At 44.4% G+C, this 26,978-nt stretch overlaps 1 protein-coding gene across 1 annotated transcript; it reads left to right on the top strand.

The window, feature by feature from the left end:
- Positions 1-59: 59 nt before the first annotated feature.
- Positions 60-26,648, top strand: FGF9 (fibroblast growth factor 9). Its single transcript, XM_030477888.1, has 3 exons — positions 60-1,216; positions 7,629-7,732; positions 25,795-26,648. Exons 1-3 carry the CDS (start codon positions 940-942, stop codon positions 26,038-26,040), a joined length of 627 nt encoding a protein of 208 aa, XP_030333748.1. The 5' UTR covers positions 60-939; the 3' UTR covers positions 26,041-26,648.
- Positions 26,649-26,978: the final 330 nt, after the last annotated feature.

The following is a 26,978-nucleotide window of genomic DNA, read 5'->3' as shown; positions in this document are numbered from 1 at the left end:
TGGAAGCGGCTCTGTATTGCAGCAGGTAGGGCTGAGCGCTAGGACCTCGGAGAATCCTTCCAGCAGCAATCAGGACTACCTTAAACCCAGCCCAATGCCTCTTCCTGCGCCACTCTGCGTGCTGGATGGAGATCCACAGTCAAGAGCTGCAGCTCAGTGCTGGAGTACAACATTTCACAGGGAGCCCTGCAGAAGCAACACCTGTTCCGAGCCAGCCAAGAAAGACACAAGCACTTGTATGTTGCTGCTTTGCTTGTGGATCGTCAATAATCCTAAACCAGTGGACATCTGCTGAGCCTCCTGAGAATTCTGGATAATAGATTTGGACGTCAAAAGTTTTTTTTTTTCTTCTTTTTTCCTTTTTTTTTTTTTTTGGATTTATCTCAGCCAACAACGTGAGATTTCCCCCCTCCCCCTTTGCAGGATTCATGCTGATGTATGCAGTCTGTTATAGAGTAAAAACAGCGCATGCCTTTCTGGAGTCAGAATCCATAAATCCTGACGTAGCCTGTGCATCTTAAAAAAAAAAATCCCTATAACGCCTAGGTATTTAAGTTGCTATGGTCATTCTTATCTTAAACCAAATGGAGAAACTACGGATTTTTTTCTTTATTACAGTTGGATGGGCTGAAGACCGTATTGCTTGCTAAGAGCTGGGGATATATGCATTTATATAGATATACACATCTATATGTTTATAAATATGTCAGTGTGTGAGTATAAAGTGGTGGTTTCTTAGACTAACTGGTTTGACCTTGAACCTGTACCAGTCAAAACAGAATATTACTTTTATTTATGCATTTAATGGATTGAAGAAAGAACATTTTTCTGTAACTGCGCTAGGGAGGGGAGAGGAGTGGAATATACCTAATCTTATATCTCCTGGGTTTGGCACCATCATTATTGTTTATTCTTATTCTCTAAAAGCAGAATCTTCTGATGGCTCCCTTAGGTGAAGTTGGGAACTATTTCGGTGTGCAGGATGCAGTACCCTTTGGGAATGTGCCCGTTTTGCCGGTGGATAGCCCGGTTTTGTTAAGTGACCACCTGGGTCAGTCTGAGGCAGGTGGGCTGCCCAGGGGCCCTGCGGTCACGGACTTGGACCATTTAAAGGGGATCCTCAGGCGGAGGCAGCTATACTGCAGGACTGGATTTCATTTAGAAATTTTCCCCAATGGTACTATCCAGGGAACCAGGCAAGACCACAGCAGATTTGGTAGGTATTATCCTTAACCCTTTAGTGGTCATGTGATGGGATACTGGGGCAGAACTGCGGGCGGGGGGACGGCGGGGGGTGCGGGGAGGTGTGGGGGGTGCTGCTGGCTGAGCTGCGGAGGGGAACACAGATGTGTCCGGGGTTGCGGGTTGACAACCGCCGCGGGGCGGGAGCCCCCGCCGGAGTCTCCGGGCTGAGGTAGCGATGCTGTGTAGCCCTAAGTTCTGCTTCAGAGCAGGCACGTACCGGGAGGCGCTGGTGGCGGCGGTGGCATTTTTGCTCGGGACGTTTCTGCTTGATGATTTGATTTCGCGAGTTTAAAGGGGTTTTAATCATTAACCACTACAATTTAAAATTCACCGAGTTTCCTGAAGGGAGTGGCTGTCGTCCTGTACGCAAATTAACGAGGCTTTTCTTTCGTTTTGTCTGCCGATTACCTGCCCTAGTAACTGCTCGAACTGCAAACCCAGCTTAGTTCGTTTCTCGGCGTGGGTCCACCGGCAGCGCCCGCCGACCCGCACACTGCGGCCGGTGCCCGGCGCGCTGGGAAGAGGGGGAGCGCAGGTGGGGTCCGTGCTCACCCGAAACTCGCCGGGCAACCTGCGCCAAACCCGGCCTTTCCCGAGCTGGGTGGCGTGTCAAGCTGGCAGGGAATTTGCAAGAGCATTCCCTGGATCTTATTTCCAGGGGACGCTATTTGTGACTCAGCAGCCAGGGCTGGAGGGCTCGTGGCTCCGGCCGCTCTCTAGAGCCTGTGCCTGCTCACCCGGGGACCCCACACCCGAGGCAAGCGGGCCTGGAGCTTCTGCTGCCACGGAGCCTTTTCAAGGCCCTGCAGACCGAATGCACGAAAGTAACTGAAACAGCCTGGATGCGCTGATTCTTTGGGTTATTGTCATTTTTTTTTTTTAAGGAGGGGAGAGGAAAACATGCCAGGTTAGCTCGCCACGCTCCCAGCTGTTGGAAGGAGTTAACTTGTGAGAGAACCAACCTGACAGCACTTAGATTCGGTCGTAAAAACAAAGTCCTGTGGTGATTTTTTTTCTTCTCTCTCTCTTCGTATTTTAATGCCAGATGTTGAACGATATCTAAGCTGTATTTTATTGCTTTGTGAAGCTGTTTAGATAACGCCGGTGTTGTAGGAGATGATCTCCAAAGGGCGCAGAAGGGAAGGGGCGGGGGGAGGCAGAGGGCTGAGGCTCGCATGGGCGCAGGTTTATCCTCCATCCCCCGCCGGCCGCTGCTCCCGGACACCCTCACGCTGCTCCCATGCTCTGCCTCCTTCCCACGCCGCCCGCCCGGGGTCTCCTGGGGGACTTGGGGGGCTCGCGGCTGTCCCGGGGGCGCAACATCCATGCGTGCTGGAGAGAAAAAGTGCGGAAAGTGTTTGAGGCAGCCGCGCAGGGAGGGGAATGGGGGAGTTTCGCATCCAGGCATTTTCCTTGACACACACAGGCAGACGCTGTAGCATAGCCGCAGGTTTCCCGCTGCGGGTGCGGGCACACAGAGCGGCCGCGGTGCGGGGCCGGCGGCAGGTGTAGGGCGGCCGCGGCGCTGTGCGCACCGGCAGCCGGGGCTGGGGGGGCCGGTAGCCCCGGGGGAGGGCCGCCAGCTGCTCTCTTCTCAAGGCGGCGGCGACAACGTTATTCGCGGGGTCTATTTTTACAAATAGCTTTTCAGCCGCAGTTGTAGGAAGCTGACAATTCCGAGGGGCAGCTCTTCCAGCCCTTGCAGCGCCTTGGCCTTAAATAGATGTTTTTTTGTTTGGTTTTTTTTTTCCTTCCCCGTTTGGTCGCCCTCTCCCTCCCAGGACGCGCCCCTGTGATAACTCCTCTCCCACAGAGCGCGCCGATGTTGCCCCTGCTCGGTGCGGGGTCGAGCAGACCGGGCAGGGCAAAGCCATGGCATGCGTTGGGGCTCCCGGCTTGTTTGGGAGTGGGGAGGGGATCACGGTGCTTTTGTATGGGTGTCGTGACATTGCTGTTGTGTTTGCCGGGAGGTCACCGAATAGCTGATGCTGTTTGGGTTTTGGTGATTGGAAGGTCTTCCAATGATTCTGGGAAGGTCGGCATCCCAACTCGAGAGCTGCGCGGGGGAGCGCGGGCTGACTTGGTCTCCTCTCAGTGTGTGCAGGAAACCTGCATATGTGTGTGTGTGTGTGTGTTGGTGGGGGGGGATCTGGGGGAGCGAGTCAGCAGAAGTTTTCCTGAGGAATAAGGACAAAGAGAAAACCCCGGGGGCTGCGCGTAAACTCCTCCCTGGGCTCTGCCCTGTGGGAATCCCCCTCCCCACACACACGCGCACACACACCTTTGGAGAGACATCAGATAAGAGTAATTCTTTTGTGATGCTATGTTGGATGTGTGCCTATTGCATACAATAAGCCGAGCCATATTGTGTGTCTATACTCGCCCAGTTCTGGGAGCCTTGGCATTTCGCAATTCCTGCAGCAAGATGTCCATCTCTCAAAGAAAAGCTCCCCGGGAGAGCCCGGCTCGGTCCCCCCCGTAGTGCGATTGCAGGTGGTCAAAGCCTTATCTCTCCCGGGTCACAAGAGAAAGATTTTTGAGGCAGTCTCCTTTAGTCTAGGGCATTTGCTAGACAGTGGAGTCATTGTAAATCCAGGAACTCTGTAACAGCGGAGAGGCGTGTCTCTGTGCGTCAGCACAAGTACTGCATGCACAGCATTAAAAAAATAGGAGCATGCAGGAAAAGGAAGAAAAAAAAAGCTTGTCAGCAGGTGACCTCCGCTCCCCGGGACCTGCTGCTACAAGGAACCGCTGCGTTCATCATCCGCGGGAGCCTCGCAGTCGCCCGCCCTCCCGCCGCCCTAGCCCGCTCCGGCCCTCGGGCTGGCGAGGGGGTCCCGCGCTGGGCAGGGCGCGGGGGGCGGCTCCGGCCTGGGGGTCCTTCTGGTGCTGGATGCGGGGAGCCGGGGCTGCATCCCACAACCCCGCGCATCCCCTCTCCCCCCCCCCCCGCTGTCTCCGGGGAGAGCCGGCAGACCGGGCAGATCAGGGCGGGGGGAGGGGGGGGAGGACGCGGAGGTGGTGCATGCGGAGGGCGCTCGCCCCCGGGAGTGGGAGTCTGGGGCCAGGTTGTGGGGGGAAGGCAGAACCCCGAGCAGCCCCCACAGCCTCCTCCGCTATTGAGCGTTGCGGAGGGGAGGGGATGCGGGCGGCTGGCGGGGCGAGGGCGCTGTAAGAGCCTCCTGAGGGGCCGTGGCTGTCTGCGCTCCCGCCTTCTAATTGGCATCCTGCGGGGGAGCGGGCGGAGCAGTGGCAGCTGCGACTGGCGGGACGTGTCCCCTCGGCGCGCTCTGCCCGGCCGGGCGCCGCAGCCGCGGGCGGGGGGCTCCAGGGAAGCCCCGGCCCCGGGCTGGCCTCCCGCAGCTTCCCCGCCGCGAGGGCCTGTGCGTCCCTCTCCCCTCTGCTTTCCCTCGGGTGGATGGCTGCCAGCCCAGCACACGGCAGCACAGCCCCAGAGACCCGCTCCGCCTGCGGGCCCTCGCTGCTGCCCCTCTCTCCGCTGCCCCTGGAAGTCGTACAAAGAAGTGGCTGGCAGAGATGCTCGTTTACAGTATTCATTGCCGTGGATGGCGTGTTACGGTGCTCAGCGGAAGCTAAACTCCTTCAATCCAGCAATACAAAGAGGGCCTATATATAGCCAAAGACAAAAATGTGCAAAGGGCGGAACAGCAACAACAAAAAGATGTGTAGCTGCAGAGATGTTCACTGCTTAAAGCCAAGGCAAATGCTTCTGTAGGTCTGTTCTTCACCAGAGCTAAACTAGGTGGAAGTTAAAATTTCACATTGTGTAAGCGACCCACCTCCTCTCTCCTGTGAGCCTGGCAGGAGAGCAGGGCTGGCCTTCGTGGCCACACTGGTGCCTGCTGCCTTTCAGCATGGTCAAAGCTGGATCATGTGGAGGAAGGTGTGTGAAGGGCTGAGGTCGACATGTAAGGAATAACTTTCCCCAAAAGTTTCTTCCTAACCCCTTTGTGGAGGAGTGGGTCTTTGCCTTGAAGTGGTTTCATTAAAGAAAATGCTCAGCGTCTGACGAGAACATATGCTGCATCCCGTGTACTGAGACAGTTATTTCCTCTCTACTTTTCTTCTTTTCCTCATTTTTGGCTATAAATAGGGCCCTAGCTTTTGAAGTTTGCAGCTGTCCTGATTTTTGTTTGTTCCATCCTCATTTTGAATAGGAATATCTATTTTAATATCTGGTTCAGGTCCTAAGTGCCATCTGTACATTACAGAAACCATGCAGTGAAAATATTCACTGGAGTGTTGGGCCACATCATGCAATCCTTAAACTGGCAAGACTTGTGTAAGACTGCATGCTTGACCTCAGATAATCTCTTGAAGGACTTAACAGCATGGCACATACAACTTGCTGTGAATAGGCTTTTGAATATTTCAAATGAAGAAGTCTCTATTCTGATCTCAAAAATCATACAATCATAGAATGGTTTGGGTTGGAAGGGACCTTAAACATCATCTAGTTCCAACCCCAGTGCCATGGGCATGGACACGCTCTTTGCCAAGTACCTTAAATTCATTTTCTGCACTTACAGTAAGACGTGACCATGCCTTTTTTGTTCTTTTGACATGCTAAGCAGCATGCACCCAAATATTTGAAGTGAGAACAGCAATTAAAAACTACATTTATACTGAGGTGAAAGATGCCAGACTTCCTAACTTAGCTATATATGGTATAGTGCACACTTAACATAAGATTTAACCTCAGTTAAAATTGCTTGGTAATATGTATCAGGTAATACGATAGTTTGGTAAAAGCTTTACAGAAAAAGCCTTAGTAAGAAATCTAGAAGTATTGCATGTCCAGATATAATGGGAATGTTTAAATTGTTTCAATGGATCGATTGCATTTGAGAGACTACAGATACCAGATAAACAGCATGCTACCACTTTTTATTACTTAAAAAAAAATAATCCGTAATTACTAAATATTTCCTCCCAGTATTTTTTGTTTTTGCGTATATAGAGAACAATTTAAGATGCCCAGGCCTAAAAACAGGGTTATCAAAACAGTAAGAAGATGGTGTTTGTAGTACTGAATAATATATAAGGTAATGATCAATAGTCCCTTACGGGGAATACATTTCATCTTTACATTAGCTTGGCTATAAATTTTCCCTATTGGCTTCAACTTGTGCTGTGTTAGATTTATGTGATTCATGCCTGTTATTGATCACTGCACAACTATTTTGTGGGAGACGCCAAATTAATTGTTCAAAAAATCCATGAAAGTGCTTTTTTAGTGGCCACGTGAGGCTCAACACATACTACATGGCTGTTTTATTATTTCATCTAAACATAGTTTTCATTAAGCTTTAAAAATAGTTACATGGTGTACTTAGACATGCAAATTCACAAGAATATATTGAAAATGCTACCCTGGGCTTTTTTTTGTGGCTCAGAAAGCAGCGTAACACAGGAGTGTGCTTCTGAATATTGCTGGCTAATTCCTGTGAGATCATTACAGTCCTACACAAGCATTCCCATATAGGAAGCAGTTTCCATTTTTTCCACAGGACTTGTAGGCTTATTCAAGGTTGGGCTGGTAGCATCCTCATTGAAGAGGAAAGGATGCCAAAAAACCCTCAAACCTTCTATTTGATACAGATACTTGCTGCACCATGTACATTGATGCTGAACCTCAGAGCTCTGTAGAAGCAGGGCTTCTCGGCAAAATGTTCTTGTCTCTAATGCACAAATGTTCATGTGAGCTTGTTGTTATGTGCATGGGAAGAATTAATCATTTATACACTATTACTTAGGTTTTGAATATATTAATTTTCAAATTTGAGATGAGTTAAAACTAACACACCAGAGAGAATAGTTACTATCTAGACAGAAATGTGTGTGACTATACTAAGGATTTTCAGTTCTCAAGCCTCTGGAAGATTATACTGTGAGTAAATCTTTCCCCATATTCCTGATGCCTAGAAGTAGAACTTTTGGTTCCGTGTGTAACATTGTTTTTCTCTCACAATTCTGATTCAAATGTATTTTTTCAGAATTTATTTTGCAAGACAAATTTCGCAGGTTTTTTAATACTGTTTTTTCTTCGAATATTACTTGTGCAAACCAGAATATGACCAACATTTAGATCTGTGTTTAGAAATGATGAGAAAGACTGAGAGTAATTTTTTAATTTGGTATGTTCACGCTGTCTGCAATGCCTCATTCTAGCAGAGACTCAAAGAACTTCTCTGGTCAAGTATTGTACTTGAAGATACATCCATTTATTCCTCATCTTCCTCCAAACAACTCTGAAAATGGGAAAACACCTGTGAAAATAGCTGCTTGTTGCTCAGGGATCAGAAAAAAATCTTTCAATGGAAACAATATGTACATTGTTTGTTTTTTCCTGCTTTTTATAGGTATACTGGAATTTATCAGTATAGCAGTGGGCTTGGTCAGCATCCGAGGAGTCGACAGTGGACTCTACCTTGGAATGAATGAGAAAGGGGAACTGTACGGCTCGGTAAGTTCCTGCTGGCCTTAGGCAGTTGTGATCCTTATAGTCTATGGGAAAAATACTTGCCAGCTCCTGCAAGCCCCCGTTGCATTAGATGTTTTAAAGCACTGTTTCTGTTCTAAATATGTTGAAGTCTAATTCAAAGCAAGACCCTGTGGGTGATATAACAAATACAGGAGAGGGGATAAAATCAGGAATGAGTAATAATGCGTATGACCAACAATTTAGATACAAGCAATGAAGACTGATGGTCAGAGCTGGTCACTGAAGACTAAAGGAAGTACTGTAAGATTTGTAAATGTGTCCTTTCAGTAAAGACCTAAAGTGAGACCTTTTGTGTGTAGACAGAGAGCTTTTTAGGAACTGGTGAAAACAGAGGGGGAGGTGAAGGGCGGCATTTGTGGATGAGAAAATGAGAAATAGGAGTGGATAAAAGTTGTAAAAAGATATAGGAATGAGCGTAAAAGTCTTGGCGGTGTTGTCCTGAAAGTTTAGCTGGTGGTCTCTGAGGGATAATGGCAGCAGGAGTGAGTAACGGGTGCGAGGTAGGAGTAAAACTCCCACTTTTAGACATGGGAGTTAAGCTGGTGAACCAGCCTACCTGCAGCTGATGGGTGACTGTTCTTGGCAACATAGCCTGTCTTGTGGCAGAAGGGTGTGTGCGTGTGTGACCCTTACCTGGCAAAAGTTGAGACATCTGATGTACAGTGGGGTTCACACCCTAGGTAGATCATATGCAGGGGGAATCTGAAATCTGCTGAAATCAAGCAGGCAACTCCCCAACTAGTAATAGGCAGGCTGCCTTTTCTAACAGCAAAGTATCAACCTCCAAAGTTGACAAGGACTTGAGAAGGAGTTTTATTTGAGGAAGAGGATGGCAGGTTTGAAGGGTAAGCAAGTGCCTAGAGCGAAGGGAGGCTGTGTATCCACTGGAGTTCAGTAGAAACATGGAAGAGGAGGTGGCAATGGTCAACTAATTGATTGCGTAAATTTTGCAAAAAGTCTTTAGGTGTAGCCTAAGCCTGTGTAGCTGAAGGTACCAGTATCAGAGGAGAGTAATTGTAACTGGGAAAAGGGTGGGGAGGAAAACTTGAGTGGGGCAGCAGTGAGAGTGGGAGGAAACGAGAAGATGGTGATGAATGGGCAGGTGAAAACAGAGAGACTAAGAGGGAAGTTCAGCTTCCATATACATGATCCATAGTGAAACATGACGAAGCAAGATCAGGAAGGACAGCAGAAATGTTTTTATAGGAGTGTCCAGGTTCACTGATCCCTTCCTAGTAACATTTTGTGTGAGAGAGGGAAGGTAGAGAAGGGAAGGAGACTGTGATCTGAGTGAAAAGCCAGCTGGGGGAGGAAGCCAGGAGGTACAGATCATGAGGCAGAAGAAGAGGTGGTAGAATGAAGGTCAAGGCTGGGATGGAGAATGTGTGGACATGGGAGGAGATGCACAGATGGTGAGAACCAGTGAGTGGGAAAGGCCAAAGAAAAGGCCTTTGCTAAATGGCAATATGGAGGAGGAAAAGGTTGGAAGGATGGAGAGGAAGAGAGAAAGCAAATGGATGCAATGACAAATGTAAACAAGTTGCCTGTGAGGTGTGAGTAAGTTGTCATAAGTCACAATCCTTATGCAGCTGATGAACGGGGTAAAGAACTGATGAAGTCACAAGTACTTTTATAGCTCAGGCAGCAAAAAGGCAGAACAGCAACAGTAATATAAATCAGTAATGTTGATTATCATCAGTAAGAGTAATTTAAACAGGTAAACATAGTAAATCAGTTACTCTGCACTTCAGATATTCAGAAAAAGAAAATGTGTTTATTGATAGAACTCAAATGCATAGGTTTGGAAAAGCAAATGTTATTACATCACTTTTCTGTGCAGTTTATATTTTGTGTTTGCAATACGATTGACTGTCAGAATAATTACTCAAAACATTCTTTGCTGAGGAAATATGCACAAGAAATTATTTGTAAATTACTAAGCTCACTGTATTAATAAAGTAGTTGTTCCATGAACACTAGTTCTAAGAGAACCTGTTTTCCTAGGGTTTTGTGTCTCACAGTCCAAGACATGGGTCTCCCTGACTTTCAGTTCCTGCAGTAACACAAATTTCTCAGGCTTTTGTGTTTCTTGCACGAGGAAGAGACAGTGTTAGCTGTTCCTGCTCACTAGATTGTCAGTTTGCAGGGATTGCATAGCTTATCACTCCCAAGTGGGACGTGCAAATGATTTCTCTTCTTTACCCTGCCTCTGATTAGTTGCAGAACTGATAGGAACTTAATTTTCTTGAAGACCTTTGCCTCCTGATTGAAACTGGTTGAAAAGCTAGGGAAGGACAGACGGGCAGGCGGATGGATGTATACTATAATTGGATAACCTTTTTTCCCTATGAAATGACGCTAAAAATATAAAGCCATTCATAATGGAGAGCTGGCAATCTACAGGGCCAGAATGCAAAGTTCGGGTTAAAATCTGATGGATGATACGGCTTATTGTCAGCCTCCAGAGATGGGACATACTAAAGAGTGATGGTAATTGAATTACATTACTTCCAATGAAATATAACCTCTAATGGCTACTCAGTGTGATGATGCTTTAAAGCCCTGTCAACACTAGCAATCCTAGTGCCTATATTTCAGCAACTGTCAGCTCTCATAGAAACACCGAGATAAGCAGGCCTCAGAGCAGATTTTCATGAGAATTGGCTGGACATTTTTAAGTGACAGTGTTTTACGTTTGGTTTTGGTCAAAAAAATGCAATTAATTGAAAATTAAGTTCTCTGATGGGAATAAATATTGTGGTTTCAACCAGAAACAAGCACAATCCAACACAGAATTACCTTCTGGAGAGAGGGAAGATCAGTTTAACTGAAATTAGTTTCAAGACTGATACATGATAGACTGAGATTCAAGTTTTTCACCTGAATTAGGTGGAGCAGTCATTTGAGTTGAACTGTTCTGTAGCGTGAGCAAACTGCCCTTGTGCTGCCTGTGCTGGGAGGTGAATCCGTCTGTCTTGGTTTCTTCACTCAGGGCTGTCAATAGCACCAGCTTTGTCATGGAGCAGGTACACTCAAGAGGCTGTAAACATGTTTTCTAAGGTGGGAAATTGTTTTCTTAGCAGCCTAAGAAATACCTGGTCCTGCTCTACAATAGCAGTTTGGATCGAAGCAGGTGTGTTTCTGCAGGCATTCAGTACTGCAGGACTTGATGCTGCCGGAATACATGCCCTGTGTCTACGACACTATCATATTTATATTCAAATTTCTGCATGAAAAATATGTTAGGTGTGAATCAAATCAGCATCCTAAAAGACTTCTATCCTTCTATATTTGTGCTTAAAACATTTGGCACAGGAAGATTTTTCCCAGCATATTTGTGGTGCCACTGTAGATGGGACATATGGTGAAGCAGAGAAGCCAGGATGGATGATCGCTGCCAATTTTCATGAAAGGCAACAGTAAAGGCAGTTTCAGCATATCTTCATCCAGACATGTTCCCCTTGGCCTTCTCGAAGTGCTGCTTTCCTCCTAGATTAAATGCTTTACAGCCTCTTCCCAACTTGCCACTGTTATAGGAGGCAGTTCCTGCTGCATTTTCTGGTTAAAAGAGCACAGTGACTCTCCTGCTGCTCTCAGGCAGTGATGTATAACATAGGGTGGCTGTTCTCAGGTTCCTCCTCATCCCACAGATTTAGCTAGGGAAAGCTGAAGATACGTGTATATGGGACTGCACAGAAGCCAGTGGTAGCTACGTAGGGATGACTTGGAGGCTAGTTAGTGACACCTTTCCCTCCTGTCTTACTCTGTTCCTGTTCTCCCTTTACCTTACCTTCCCCTTGCAGCCTGCAGCTGTGACTCATCATGTTTCACAACAGCTACTGTGCTTGTCACTGGAGAGGAGGAAACTACAGATAGGACCCGAAGGGTGTCAAGATGAGACATGAAGACCTTTTTCCTTCCAGAGTGCCAAATGGCTCTTGCCAACGTCTCTGGCAAAAGTTAGCAAATGTGTCTTAACTGTGCTCCTCTGTGCCATGCCATGGAGTGAGGGAGGTTTTTCTCATCAGTCACAGGACTTCCATGCCTTCATGGGCTGTCCCCACCCTCATGCTGCCCTGCACTGCTGCGGTTGGGAATATTAACAGCAGGCAGTGATGCTGGTGTCTCCATTGCTCTTTGTGTCCTTGGCAGGTGGCAAAAGGCAGCTCAAGTTGGATGCTCAGGAGGAAAATTGGGAGTTGGAAGATCTGGAGCAGCTACAAGGGGAGCTGGGCAGGGAGGGAGGAGGAAAGCAGGGGTTATGGTGGAGTTGTTGGGAAAGGGGGAGAGGGCTAGCAATGCTTGGAAGGAGAGGGGAGAGGAGAGAAGAGAGGGAGGCTTCATATTCCCACAGAGCAGCTGGGACAGAGCCAAAGAGCCCAGATCTGGAGTCAGGGAGGGAGGCTCCTCACCTCTGGGTTTCAGACTTTCAGGGTGTGTGCAGCAAAGTGAGATTTAGGACGGCTTATAACAGGGTGATAAATTGCTGTCCTTCAAAAAATCAACTGAAAACTTGTTTGTCCAAATGTTTTTGGGACACTAAACCTGCCTTTTGCTCTTAAAACTACTGGGGAGAGGGTGGAGGAGACAGAGAGAGAAAGTGTACTGTCCTTGAAGAAACATGTTTTCTCAGTAAGTGTGCAGGGAGGTGATGATATGCCTCTTTATTGTCCCAGCAGGGCTGCACCTGCAGTGCTTTGTGCTTTTGTTTGGGTCTGCACAGTCCTGAAAGGACTATGCAGCTACAAAGACTGTTGAACAGAAATTCTTTTGACAAAAAAGGGACAATTTTTCATAGTTTACTGAAAATTGCTTGGTGTAGGTAAGGATTTGTTTTGCTGCATTCTAAAAATATCTTTATGTTCCTGTGCAAATAAGGGAATGGAATTGTTCAGCCCTTCAAATGGTAGGTCAAGGTGCACAGAAACAACGTGAAGAAAAAAAACAGGTTAAAGGTGCATGTTGGGAACAGCATTTGGGTCAAGTATACGGTCACTACAGGTATCTAAGAATAGGATAGATAAATAAATTACCCTGAAGTGTTATTCACACTTACCTGTTAGTGTTAAACACCTCTGATCTAAAGCAATTCCATATGCTTCAGGTTGATTTTTTTTTTTTTTTAAATAATCCGGATTATCTGTCAGTGTACGCACAGGTACCTATGGGTGAGATGAGCCTGGAAGCAGGACAGTTGCAGCACACAACTCCCTCCAAAGGGAGAGTTAAATGCAATCTCCCTGAGTGAAACTGCAGGCTTCTAGGCTGCGAGTGGTCAGATCCCAGGGTGCCTAATGATTATGGCAGCAGCAGCAGATTTAACGTCCTTCTGCTTGTTTGTAAAATAATAAAGTGCCTTTTGGTAAATGGTACAAATGGTGATGATGCAAAGGGCAGTTCCTGGGGGGGGGGGGGCGGGCTTCCAAGAGTGCTCAGGCTTTCTACACAAGCAGCGTTGTTCAGGAGAACCTGGCACTCCTGTGACCAAAACCCCAGTGGTGTCTTTTAGCAGAAACTGTGACTTGTGTCTTCCTGAGTAAAAATGCTTTAGGCAGCCAAGTTGCAAGAAGGGGGCCTGTAGCTGATTCTAAGGGGCACACTTTGAGGTCTCAAGAGTCCCAGTTCAAAAAGGTGCTTATGGCTCTGAATGTGAAGGAAACTTGAAACTTTGCCAGAGATGCAGAAATCCTGTGAAAACGATATCCCAGCAAGGGTGAAACTGCTGGCAAGCATCTGGAGACTAACAGGCTGTGGGTGCTTGGAAAAGGGTTTGTGAGGAATGGGAGAAGGGCAGGTTGCAGAAAAGCATGTATCTTAGAAGTGTAGAAGCATAGGGTTAAAATAGAAATTGCTGCAGTAAAGCTGACTGTAGCCCTGAAACATACACTAAAATATAAGGCAAAAACTTTTTAAGGTATATGATTGAAAAGGGAACAGGAGTCTTTACAAACATGGTGCATTCACGTGGGAGTGTAAATGCAATATAGTCAGACATGGCTGCTAACTGGGCTATTTCTGATAGTATTTCTGATAGACTCCTTGGTGGTAACATGGGGCTGGGGGATTCACTGTCATGTGATGAACAAAGGGAGTAGGGGCAGCTGACACCACTACTAAAAGAAGAGGCTATTTTCCCTCCAGCCATCAATCCCGTCTCTTCTGCTGGCACGAGCTTTTCTGTTGCTGCCTGGTGAATTGAAGTGGGGAACTGGAAAACAACTGGCCAAGCAGAAAGGCTGTCTTTGGCTACTGTGGTTCCCTCCTAGGTCACTGCAAGATGTGGTGAAGAGGTGGGAGCAAGCCTGGGAGAGGGAGGGTTTGCTTCCCTCCAAGGCAATGCCTTGAGTGTTTGTGGTCCCACAGCTGTGTGGTTTGTGTTTGGCTGGGGCATGACCTGGGAAGCTGGAGGGTTATCAGTCAGATGTGGGTGGTGCCTGGGGTGTCAGAGCACACTTTTAAATGCAAGAGTAGAGGAGGACCCGGAAGTACGTGCAAGATGAGTTTACTGAAGCTGGATAAATAGTTTCAGGCAAGCCTAGTATTTTATTTTGGATAGGAATTCCTTTTTCTAGAAACAGGAAATACAGTTCTGCTAATGTGCAGAGCTGTGTTAGGTATGACCCACAGAAGAGAGCGTTTGCTACAGTGGGTAAAATGGGTGTCATTTACGTAAAAGAACAGTTGTATGATAGATGGTGAAAAAATGAAGAGAAGACAGCAATGAGGAGTGTTGAAAAGTATTAGACTGGAGTGAAGCTATTAGTGGAGTTTTTATGGATTGGTCCTTGGGCTGGTTTTATTCCCTGCTTTTATTAGGGACATTAAACATCTTGTCATAAAAAAAGTAGTAGTGTGTTACTGAAATTGTTGCAAAATTGGGAAGGGAGACAGAAGGCAGCCTCACAGAAAGGGCTTGCTGATCTAAAGTACTAAAGTCTAAAGGCAAAGTACAGTTGGTCACTTGTGTTAAAGTAGATGATTGAAACTGAAACAGGTGCAGAAAGGGCTTAATGGGATGATCAGAAGGGTGAAAAGACTATCAAATGATGAAGTCTAAAAATCTTGGCTTATTTAGCCTGCAGAATGAAAACAGAGGGTACGCTTTTGGTCTCTGTCAGTACACTGAAGTTTAATACCAAGGAGAGAAAAAAAAGTCTTCAAAATAGAGGACAAGAATGAATTGGTTTGAATGGGTCAGAAGAAAGCTTAGGTTGGATTATGAGGAAGTGTCAGGTCATGAGGAAGTGAGATTTTGAGCTGGCCTGAGGAATTTTTGCAGGGAGGTGGGAGATGAAGCATAAATGCTTTCTCCCTGCACTGTATGATAGGAGATAACTTCATAATTGTGGAAGTTTTCTTTGTGGAAGACGTAGGTCCAATGAAAACCCTAAAACTTCAGTTACTTTGGAAGATTTGTCTACAACCTTATCTGCTTCACCTCTGCAGATAGTCTCTCTCTGAATTTGGATAGGCAGCCTTGCTGAAAGTTGGGTACTGTAAATGGTGTTCCTCTCAGGTTGGGGATGAGAGCAGAAACTGCAATCCACTCAGCAAGGTATGAAGGACTCTGCAGAAAACAAAGGTCTTCTGAAATGTACAGATGTACTGGTGTAGGAAGAATTGATAGGTGAATCCACACACTTAATACAGGTAGTACGGGAGAAAGATCTGTGAGAAACTGCAGCTAGTGTGGTATTTTTTAACTTCAGTCTACTTTTTAAACCAGAATTTCACGGATTATAAGACTTGTCACCAAAGAGGGACATCTACTGATAGTGTTCTGTGGGATAGATACTACACTTTTCCTCAGGTCTTTGATTTTCCTCAGAGGACTTCATTCCAGATGCTTACTAAGTCTGAGGATCATTTTATATGAGAGAAAACTCTCAGTGATCTCTTTATCTTGGTGTGCAATTCTGTGCTGAACTTGGATTCTCACTACATTCCTGGAACAGGAAAGTATTAGAATATCTGCTACATAAATTATATATATGTGTGTGTGTGTGTGCATGTGTATGTGTGTATAAAGCTAAGCTTTGGTAAAGCAAGATTCTACTCAATCCTTAATTTAATTTAATGTTTTGCTTTCCCCTAATTAAAGAATTTTGCGCTCTTACAAAACAGGAGGATTGGAGGTGCTGCTTGAGGAGGCCGCCAAGGTGATGTAACACCTTGCAGAAACTCCATTCCAGGAAGGGCAGTCCTGGTTCCTTGCCTTCGCTGCCTGCTTCTGCTTCTTTCTTTGCTCCAACACCAGCACTCATCTGACCTGTTAGAAGGCTAATTTAGGGATGTAAAGCCACAGAAGAAAGCTTGGAGTTGCTTTTTTGTAGGGTGGCTTCTCTGCTGGTTTAGCTTCCTGATCTGGCTTGTTGTCTTTGTGGACAAGCACTAACGCTCAGTAGGGGGAATCAGCTTCAGTGTGGGGTAGGAGAGGGGTTGAGCACTGCAGTATCCACAGCAGGTAGTTGTTGAGTGGCATAACTGCATCGCAAGCTCAAATCCTACCCAGCGAGCAAGTGCAGGGCATGTTCAGTTTGAGTGTCTGTCTTCAGATTCATTTCTTTGCAGTTGTGTAGCTCCCCAGTCACTGCAGCCCTGCACATTTTTGGAGCTAGCCGTGATAACGATATGGAGGTGTGAAAAGGTTCAGCGTTTTCAGTTGATCTGAGAATACTATGTTGAAGTGACATGCTAAAAGGGCATCATCAGCAGTGACATACTGAGATATGCTTGGGGATTATTCACTGCATCAGATAAAGATCTGATGTGCTCTGTTTCTGACTCAGGAGCCAGTGGGACGTGAACATGGCACTCTTACCCACTTTACCATTCATCATTTTCAAAGACAGAGCAGAAAAAAGTCTGCCCTGTGGGGACCTCATTAGGGATTTTGTCTAGGTTGAGATTTGCTTTGCAGTTTGAATGTGCTTAGGCTGATTTGGTGATGCGCAGTAATGCAGTTCATTTGTGTCACATTCGAAAAGCTTAAGAAATAAAGCTTGCTACAGTGCAAATTCATTTCCTCCCCTTTTATAAAGTCCTCTGGTTTCTTTTTCTTTCCTTTTATGAGGCAGACCTCTGCTGTTACTTTTGATTTGAAGATCAGATTTTATATTCATATTCCATGACTGCTGCTGAGGAAGAACTTGGCTTCTGGTGTGAATGCTGCATGTTTTTGGGGTCTGGCCCAGGCTGTGCATTCTTTAATCTGCTAAACTTTACTCTTCAAATGTTACACAATTATGGCGGCTACAGTGACTCAGGAGAAATTTTGACTTGATTCTATTATGGTTGAAATCCCATTGACTTCAATGGAATCAGGATTGGACCTGGTCCCGTAAAACCACCAATTAATTTTATGGTTGTATCAGCAGACCCTGATACAGATAAAAGCTCTACTGTATTCATAATTTTAAAAACCTAAACTTAGACGAGGTTCCTGCCTGTGAGAGTCTGCAAACTAAAGACAGTCTTTTAACATGTAAGTGTTTATTGCTTTTGTATAGCAAGAGGGATTTTGGCGGGCTGATGCCTTTGTTAGGACAGCATCTAGTATGTAAGCTGGACTCAGAACAGGAAACTTATTGGGGAAGATTTCAGGAAAATCCTGTGAGTCATTTCAGAATACACAAATATAAAGTTTAAACAAAATCCTAATTTTATTTTATTTTTTTATTTATACTTCAAAAATTTGAGTTCTTTGGAAGGTTTGTGTGCTACTGATACCTAGTAGACCAACTGCCAGGTCTTTGAGCTCTTCAGTCACCAGTTCTGTTGAAGTTGTTATTATATATCTATTTTTTTTTCAGACAGATTGACAACTTCTTTCACCAAAGCTGAAATTAACTGCATGGCTTAAGTTTGACCCATTGAAAGACAGGTCCACTGATGTGTGTGTGTGTGAGGAGCAGGGGGCTCACAGAGGAGCTGACTTACTCCAGCACTTCCAAAAGGCTGGGTTAGGTGTGTCACTGAAAACTTAAGTCAAGGCATAGCAACACTAAAGATAGGTGATTTTTTCCAAGAAATCTTAGGGAAATATTTTTTGTCCTACTCATACAGTCAAACACTAAAAATTTGTGAATCTAGATCCATGACTTTATGGTGGGATTGCCTCTGGGAAAAGAAATAGGGGAAATCCAAAGGATCATCTCTGGAGAGACCGCTTATGAGAAATGTTTGCCAATGGAAGAGCACTGCTGTCTAAAAGGGCAAATGTGACATGTTTTCTCCAGCAGCAGCTCTTTGAAATGCTGGCCTTCCTTTGTGTCCAAAAAGGTGGGAAGTTAAAAGGACTCATTTTTAAGCAACTTAAACTGAATATGCAATCAAGTCTGACCAGGTAAAGATCTTAGAGTACCAACCCTTTACTGTACTGCCCATCAAAACACTGCAGATTTTCAAATCTCTGTCAAACTTACTGGTTTCCAAGACTCTAGTGCGTGTTTGGCATTTCAGTGAGGAGGGCTGGATCTTTCCAAAATGTGATAGCCCATGATGTTTTGTTTGTTTGACAACCGCCATCCGGAATGACAATGTGGTCACTAATGTCCCTGTCCTCTGAGCTAGTATCTAGCAGGTAACTTTACATAAAATTAGTAATAAAATATAGAGTCAGGCTTTTATTCATCAGTCCTTGACCAAATCATCTTGCTGAAAGAATAAACCATGAAGAACTTTTATAGCACACATTTTTATCACTACATATGTATTATAATTTGATCCTTGTGGCAAAGTGTTTTATGAAGGAACCTGAGCATTCTGCTCTTTTTATGATGGTACCTCATAGCTAAGGGATAAGGTGCTTCTCTAATGATGAATAAATCCAGTTTGGGGGGTACTTACTGAGTGTAGAGACTCCTACAGACAAAGTACTTTTTATCACCCACTTTACACTGTCTTTCAGCATGTGAGTTTAGCTCCTTGCTTGTGCAAAAGGCAGCACTTTCTGCTGAAGGAGGGCTATCTTTCCTTTAACCCAGCATTCTGTGCTTAGAAAACCACAAAACAAGGTAAAAAATACTGACAAAGCACTGACACTATGCTCCATATTAGTTCTTTTTAAGGAAAGCATATTCTATTTAAAAATCTCTATTCAGCTAGAAGCTTAACTAGTATTTCAGGCTGAAGAGTGTGTGTAGCTGGAGGATAACAGCACTGGTTTGACATACACGTTGTCTTTTGATAGAAGACAATTTGTGGAGTGGGGAGCTGAGGTAGGTCAGGTTACAGCTTTCAGTAAATCTGAGCATGTCTGAAATGGTTCTTTTAATGTCTTAAAATATTTGTTGCCTTTTTATCATTGCAAGCCTGATCCAAGTTCCATTTAAGCTGATGGGAACTTTTCTTCTGTCTTCTTTAAAAATTGGCTCTGGCCCTTGTATCAGATTGCATACCACCTTGCTTTCTGATTCTTGGAAGGGTTCAGCCAAGCATTATGAATTAGATGCTTAGATAACATTGATGACTGCAGTTCATGATTGTGCCAGGAAACCAAAAATAAAATAGAGGTTAGAAGTGTGACTCGTAAACGGCACAGTGTGGGCCCAGTCCTGCTGGCGCAGGAGGGAGGGGAACACACCTGCTTGTTTAAGAGTTGAATTTGTCTCAGTCCTGCTACATTGTGGCACAGAGAGGGAAGGAAGCTCTTCAGCTTCCAAAGAAATGGTATTGTGACAGCGTATGTGCCCTGAGGCCTGTCCCTGTAGTTTTGTCATGACTCCCAACAGCACCATGAGCAGACCTTAGGTGTTTAGGTGAAAACACATTTTCATCTAACGCACTTGGCTGGGCAGATCTGAATCAAACCTTTGTGGACATAAGCGTGGCTGCTGGTAGGCAGTCTGTGCTGGCAGATGTGTGCTCAGGCACAGTGGGTTGCTCTTCGTGTAATGGTTGTCCAGGAAGGGCACCCTTAAAGCTTGGTAGATGCTGCAAGCTTGAAATCTCAAAGGAGTAGATATCAGTAAGACCAAGAGCTGTGGATTTGGCAGTGGCAAAAATGGAGGGAGGCCTAATTGGCATCTCATCCTCCTGCAGTTCATGTCAGAAGAGCTCTGTAAACAACCCTGTGATAGCGTAGCGCCGGATCCCAGCCTAGTCCCTCCAGAGGAGGTTCATGATGGAGTGGAGAGCAAGCGAGTGGGAAAAGAGGGGCAATGGGGCAAAGGGGAGAAGCAATTAAATGCCTGATGCACTGATGGTTTCTTGGGGTTTTATTCTTGATGTTGGAGTCCTCTTGCTTTGTTCAGGAAGCTCTGCCTTCATCGGGATGTGGAAGCACCACAGCGTCTGTATCTGTGCAGCTATTGCGGCTTTTGATGAAAACACTCTTAAGGGGACTAGGTTTTGCTGGGTCTTAGGGACTTTGCAAGGTTTTTGCATGAAAGATATTAACCTCATAACTCCTCCATGACAGCAGAACAGTCACTCTTTTATTTATTTATTGATTTTTTTCCTCTAAGTGGGGATTTATGTATAATAAAAGCTTTATACAAAGTAACTAGAAGTTTAGGGGGAGAAAATAAGATGAATACTCCAGCTCTGTGCAAGTACAAGATGACCTCAGGTAGAGAGAATGCAATTAACCAACTGTGGTTTTGCCAGGACATCTTGCCTAATTTCCCTCATCTTATAAAAGGTGCCACAGAATATGGAATGCATGTGAGTGGGTACCTGACTGTTGTCTTGGTCTTTCTTCTGACTGTACAGTTTCCTACTGTCTTTCTGAAGTGTTTGTAGAGAAGCACTGACACAAACACAAAAAAAGCAATCAGCTAGTTCTTTTAGCAGACTTTTTTTCCTTCCTTTTTTCCCATGTTCTGTCAAATTATCGAATAAAGCATTCTGAAAAAGCACTGCTTGGAGAAACTGTTCAATGAAAAACTCTGCGACATCCACCATCAGACAATGTGCAGAGTTTGACTTGCATTGCTGTCTAACTTGGAAAGGAAAGTGATGCTGCTCAGACACCAGCATTTGGCTTCTCACTGCGGCTGGAGGTTGTCCACCCAGCCGGAGACTAACAGGCTTAGCATGGGAGATCTGACAACACCACAGCAAATGCTAAACTACACCTTTATTATGATAACTCTGGATGAGTGTTAATTATTAGCTGAACACTGTATGTTCTAAAGGCTGTTTGCATTACAGCATGGGAAGGGCCAACTGCATGTAAAATGTGTGTGTTTCCAGGCAGAACAGCAAAGAAAACCACTTTGGAAGAGAATAGGGTTTTGTTTTTTTTTTTTTTGTTGTTTCTCTTCATTACATATGTAGTTTTTACTAACATCATGCAGACATAATGAGGGAGTTTCATGAACTTAGGAGACTACATATTTATACATGATTTTATTAAGACAGGGTAGATTAACACAGTGATAATGTGCAGCAGGTATGTAGGAAGTGCTGATTAGATCAGATAGACTTCTTGTTAATAGTTGTTTGGACTTCAGGATTAGGTGTTTTCTTGTGAAGAATCTCTGTTGAATCAGTGGCATAGAACAGAATCGTTTGCTAGACATGAAAAGTATTTGTTGTGATTTTAGGAATGATGGTCTGAAGAGGTTTCCTTTTGTCAGGTTACAAAATAAAATTACGTTATAGCCCTGTAAGGTTATTTAAAAGACAAAAGAAAAAAAAAAGAATATTGATATAGGACCCTGTACTGTGCTTTCAACTACTAAGCAGCACAAATGTCTTACCGTTCTTTAGAGTCATGAAACCATTCTCTGAGCAGTGCACATGTGCACTCATTTTCAGTTAGTTTCTTCACAGGGATATCTATTTTTAAACAAGCTGGCAAATCTTTCATTGTGATAGCTGTAACTATGTACTTTATTAATTTACAATCTCACTTTTAATCCATCCACCTGGAAATAGGATAACATAATTATTTTTCTCCCTGGTTAGATGGTGGACAATATAGGAAGGGAAAGGGATTCTGGACTTGCTAACACTGACCAGGCATTAGCAGACTTCTGAATTAAATCTGCCTTAGGTTTTCATACCTGTGATATGTGCATGTTTACACAATTCAATTATTTGAACATTCCAAGTTAAACAACAGGTTAAAAAACCCCGGTCAGATAAAGTGTGGAAATGAAGTAAAATGAGAATCTATTACTTTGTAGTGCAATACTCTATGAACAGTCCTTGCAGAAAACATGTGGTGTGTGGTGCAACATCTGATTTATATAATTTTGAGGTCACCTCCTTATTTGGCCTCAGAATTAAATGATTTGATCAAGGCAGGCAGCCTCCCCTTTCACAGGAATGCAGGTTACTTTCCATAGCTGTTCCAGTTGGGTATGTTTGGTATTTGTGTCAGCCTTTGACAAAGATTATCTAGTGATGTTAAGAATGGTGCAAGGAAATATTGGCACTGGAAAAATGATAGAGAAATCAGTTGCTAGAATAGAAGTATCCAAAAATTGCTGTATTCTAGGGCTAAATCTTGCTTTTTGACTGTGCGTACAGGGGCTTCCTAAAGGTCATAGCCAGGAGGGAAAATGCAAGTCACTTGTGATCAGGAAACACCATCTCCTTCCCATACTGGAAGAGTTGGCTTTTAGCAAGACTTTCCCATCCTAAGCTAGTGAGGCAAGAAGGTGCTTGTTGGCAGGATGGAGCAGCCTCACCCCTGTATTATGCTCGTTTCTGGCTTGAATAAAGGCATGTGTGCTCAAAGCATGAGTGTAAGCTAGTGTTCAGTACTGCTGTGGTAGTACGTATATGGTTTATTGTGGACTTGGTAGTGTTAGGTTAACAGTTGGACTCAGTGATCTTAAAGATCCTTTCTAACCTAAATAACTCTAGGATTCTACATAAATGACTATCCTAGTGGATATTGGTTTCTGTCTGTCATGGTATTAGACGAGCCATTATTATAAGGATCTGCAGGCCATGGGAAGAAGGATATTGGTCCCCACATTACTTATAGGACCTGATCCAAGTCACCAACACCAATTTACTCCAGTGGTCTCTGACTACAACCAGAATTTCTAGGCATCCTAGAAGGAAGTGGTTTGATGTGCTTATAAAGAAATTATTTCACTTCTCTGAAAGTGTGATATGTGTCCCTCTGTATCTGAACCTGAATCCTGATTGCTCTGTCAAGTTCATGTTGAAGTATTTGCCTACTGTCTGTACACAAATGTCTGAGAATTTTGATGAAGGGCAAAAGAGATGTAGCTGTGTTGTAAGACAATGAAAAATAGAAACAGGATAAGCCTGTAAAATAAAGATTGAATTTCTAAGCTTGTAATCTATTGAACTCATCCAGAGCACAGTACGATGCCAACCCTCTTATTCAAGGTCTGCTAGTTAAGGGTACCATAGCACTGTTCATGATCCATCAAATCTGCCAGAGAGAGAGGCTATTTTAAAATTTCCCATCTAGGGCATGGGGAAGTACTGTTCTTGCAAAGATAGAAATTTATGATGATGCTAAAAAAAATGCAGATGAAGTGAATAATTAATGAATTCAAGACAGGACTTGAATATCTTCTGAAAATGTTGCTATTTTTAGCAGTGAGTGCTTCTGCAGTGCTTGTCATGTGATCCTGTTGCCTTCTGAGAGCAGGAGAACAATTTGAATTAGTTTCTCTTTCCCCATGGACCTATAGACCAAGCATATAATACACTTAGCATCTGCTTCTGCCTTAGAGCAAACAAAGTGATTTTAAACCTCATGCAAAATAAAACAGTAATGAAAGCTGTACTTAAATAAAGTCTTTATAGCAGCTAAATAGTTTTTATAGTAATTTGTACACTGAGGCTGTGCAGGGGGCTATTGCAGTGTGTGTAACTTTCAGCTGCTGCTGAGATCCAGGAATATGCATTGCTGCTGCAGTTTCTTGCTGTTGAAGGACATAGAGGCAATTATCAATAGGAGGTTACAGGATCTGGCCCATAGATAAAGTTTTAATGTAAACAGATTTGTGCTTCTTTTTCCTATAACTAGTATGGAGTGTTGCTGAGTTTGAGCTACTTTGCACATTAAAAATGTTATAGTCAAAAATACCTCTAAAAGCAGTGGTTATATACAGCTGGCCTGTGCACATGCTCGTGTTTCCACATGTGCTTCTCAGCTGGACCCACGGGGAGGGAAATCTCCTGGTCAAACTGTAGGAGAGGATGCAAAGGATAGGACTGCCATTGTTGTCTCCACCACAGGCTCCTCCTGTGACTGTTCAAGCTGTAGCCACCCAGGTCCACACAGGGACATGGCTGCTGCTATAGTGAATATTCAAGTGTTTAATGTCTGAAATCTGGTCCTGACGTGGGTTTCTCCTTCCTGAAGGGTGATGAGGTTCCCAAAGCCCAACAAAGGGGAAGTCAGGAGCTCTGTGCTTGCCACCTTTCTTGCCTGCTGGAGTTGCCACAGGCTGAATTTAGAAGAACTCTCCAAATCCCACACCTTGAGGCACTGAGGAGGACCCTGGCCTTGCAGTTCTTAAGGGTGCAGAGGGGTGCTGGCTTGCTCTCTCCACTTGTGCAGGGGTTGCCCTTCCCATGTGCGATGGTTCCTGGGTGACTCCTGTAAGGTCCATAGGGCTCATTGAACCTGGCTGGGATGCTGGTCCCCAACCCTGGCGGGCTGCAGAGCTCTACACCTGGAGTGGTATGCTTGCCATGCAGAGCAGCAGCAAAACATCAGGGCTGAAGCATGTTGCTTAGGAAAAGGGTTGTGAGATGAGTTCCTGTTAGCAGAGGTGGCCCCAAAGGCACCTGCAGCCCCAGGGCAAGCTGCAAACTTCTTCAGTGATAGTGGGTTTTGGGAAGCTCCTGGGTTAAGCCATGGATGGTGGCTTCTTGGGCACATCAGAGCTTGAGCTGCGGCTCCTTGGTTGTGTTCGGGCACACATTTACGGCTTAGGTGCTGTAAATGCTTTGCTGCATCTGGGCCTTGGTCTCCATTTTCCCTTCTCTATGTATCTATCTAAAAGGACTGTTTTAAGATTTGATGTCTGTGAAACACAGAGCTTTGTCATAATTAGAAATTGATCCTCAGCTGGAAGCTGAGTTTGGTCGATGTGAGTGCTATTCAAGTGAGAACTCTTGTTACGAAAAAAATGTAATAAATTTTGGGGTTTTTTTGTGCCAACTGAAAAGTCTATTTCCAAGCTAATTTTCCCAAGCTTTCTGTCAGCTCTCCCATGCTAGAACTCACCACCTTTTTCCAGTCTTCTTGCTCAGTCAGTTACACGTGTGAGTCCTTCCTAAATTGAATCCAGTTATCAGGTGACTTCGTCTTAAGCAAACACCATGTATTTAGACCAAAGGATGTAGCAGGGTACACACAGACTGAATAAGTGAATGAACTGAAACCCATGGGAGTCTGTGGCAAGGGGATGTGATGAATGGTTGATGTCTTCAGGGGGTCCTGTCAGCAGGACAGGGCACGAGGACAGCCTTAGTAAAGGAAGCCTGGAGGAGTTTCCTCACCTAACTTCATCACAGCACGTGGGATTTGTACTCCTGTTTGAATCTGTCTTGGGTTGTGGTTCTGTGATAGAAATAATAAACCAAACTAAGGGTAGCAAATTGTATCTTTTTTAATTAATGAAATGCATCGAGTTCTCCATGCAATGAAAGGACACGGAGATTTGAAGGCCCTAAATTGTGTTACAGCGCTACAAACCAGTTCTTATTTTCTTTATTTATGTCTGTTTGTTTGAATGCCTGCACTCATAACTGAAGCAATTAGTTATAGAAGTCCAGCAATATCCGGGTGCTTGGGAATGATCAGAAACTAAAAGATCTGGTTTTGGTTTTGTTGTTGCTGTTTTGATTTGGGCAGTGGGGCTTTTGGAGAATCATTTTAGCTTCACATAGTTATCCACCCTTGTGACTGTTTAATGAAATACCCAGAAATACAGCTTTACTTAGCTAAAATTATTGAAATAGTTCATTCTGTAAATTGAGCAAAGAGGTACTGTGAAAACCCTAGTTCTTTTAAAAATAGCTTGGTTTTGTGGCTGTCTATCTCCTTACTACTTATTCTTTTCTTTCCATAGGAAAAATTAACCCAGGAGTGTGTATTCAGAGAGCAGTTTGAAGAAAATTGGTATAACACATATTCATCAAATCTATATAAACACGTGGACACTGGAAGACGATACTACGTTGCGTTAAATAAAGATGGGACTCCAAGAGAAGGGACTAGGACTAAACGGCATCAAAAATTTACACATTTTTTACCTAGACCAGTGGACCCTGAGAAAGTACCGGAACTATATAAGGATATTTTAAGCCAAAGTTGACAAAGACAATTCCTTCACTTGAGCCCTTAAAAAGTAACCACTATAAAGGTTTCATGCGGTGGGTTCTTATTGATTAGCTGTGTCATCACATCAGCTCCACTGTTGCCAAACTTTGTCGCATGCATAATGTATGATGGAGGCTTGGATGGAACATGCTGATTTTGTTCTGCACTTAAAGGTTTGTCCTCCTGGAGGAGAGCCTATGCCCACTCGCTTGATTTAGTACGAGAGGGAGCGCGAGAGAGTGAGTGCGAGAGAGAAAGGGAAAGGATGAATGGGAGTGAGAGCGCGAGAGAGAGGAGCCAAGGGGAGGAGGAGGAAGAAGAGGAGGAAGGCCTGATGCATGCTGGGGAATAGACACGCTTTTAAATTTTTGATCAGTTGTACTTCGTCATATATCAGCATAGCTGCCATACTTTGATTCATCAGGATTTTTGGCTGGTGGCCTGCTCAAGTGTACGCTGCATTTACAAAGGCATGGAGGGTGCAGTCTTACTTAAACAAGAGACTTTTCAGTTAATTGCTCTCTGGGTCTCACCCCACTGAGTTTAAAGCAAAGACGTCTTAGTAAAAAGATAAAAATAAAAAGTTAAATTTATTTATAGAAATTCCAAAGGCAACATTTTATTTATTTTATATATTTATTTATTATATAGAGTTTATTTTTAATGAAATATGTACAGGCCAGATAGGCATTTTGGAAGCTTTAGGCTCTGTAAGCATTAATATGGCAAAGGCCACTATGAACCTGTGGTAAATTCATGCAAGTAAATATAAAGGTGCATGGACAAAAGAGAAAAACAACAATAAAAAGGTAATAATAATAATAAATTCTAGTGACCCTCATGTACTAAAGGCGACAATCTCTTTTGTGCCCGTATTATTGTACAAGTATGCACACCACTCATGACACTGAGTCCTTACACTTCTGACTGCTT

The sequence above is a fragment of the Strigops habroptila genome, chromosome 2 (assembly GCF_004027225.2).
Source record: "Strigops habroptila isolate Jane chromosome 2, bStrHab1.2.pri, whole genome shotgun sequence".
Taxonomy (NCBI): Eukaryota; Metazoa; Chordata; class Aves; order Psittaciformes; family Psittacidae; genus Strigops; species Strigops habroptila.
The sequence above is the reverse complement of the archived record's forward strand: the minus strand, read 5'-3'. Positions and strand labels throughout refer to the sequence as shown.

What these genes read in the sequence shown, in the direction of transcription:
- FGF9 (XM_030477888.1), top strand. Translation starts at nt 940, where the DNA reads ATGGCTCCCTTAGGTGAAGTTGGGAACTATTTCGGTGTGCAGGATGCA. An exon ending in GCAAGACCACAGCAGATTTG is followed by an intron (nt 1,217 to 7,628) that starts GTAGGTATTATC and finishes TGCTTTTTATAG; the next exon opens with GTATACTGGAATTTATCAGT. An exon ending in AAGGGGAACTGTACGGCTCG is followed by an intron (nt 7,733 to 25,794) that starts GTAAGTTCCTGC and finishes TTCTTTCCATAG; the next exon opens with GAAAAATTAACCCAGGAGTG.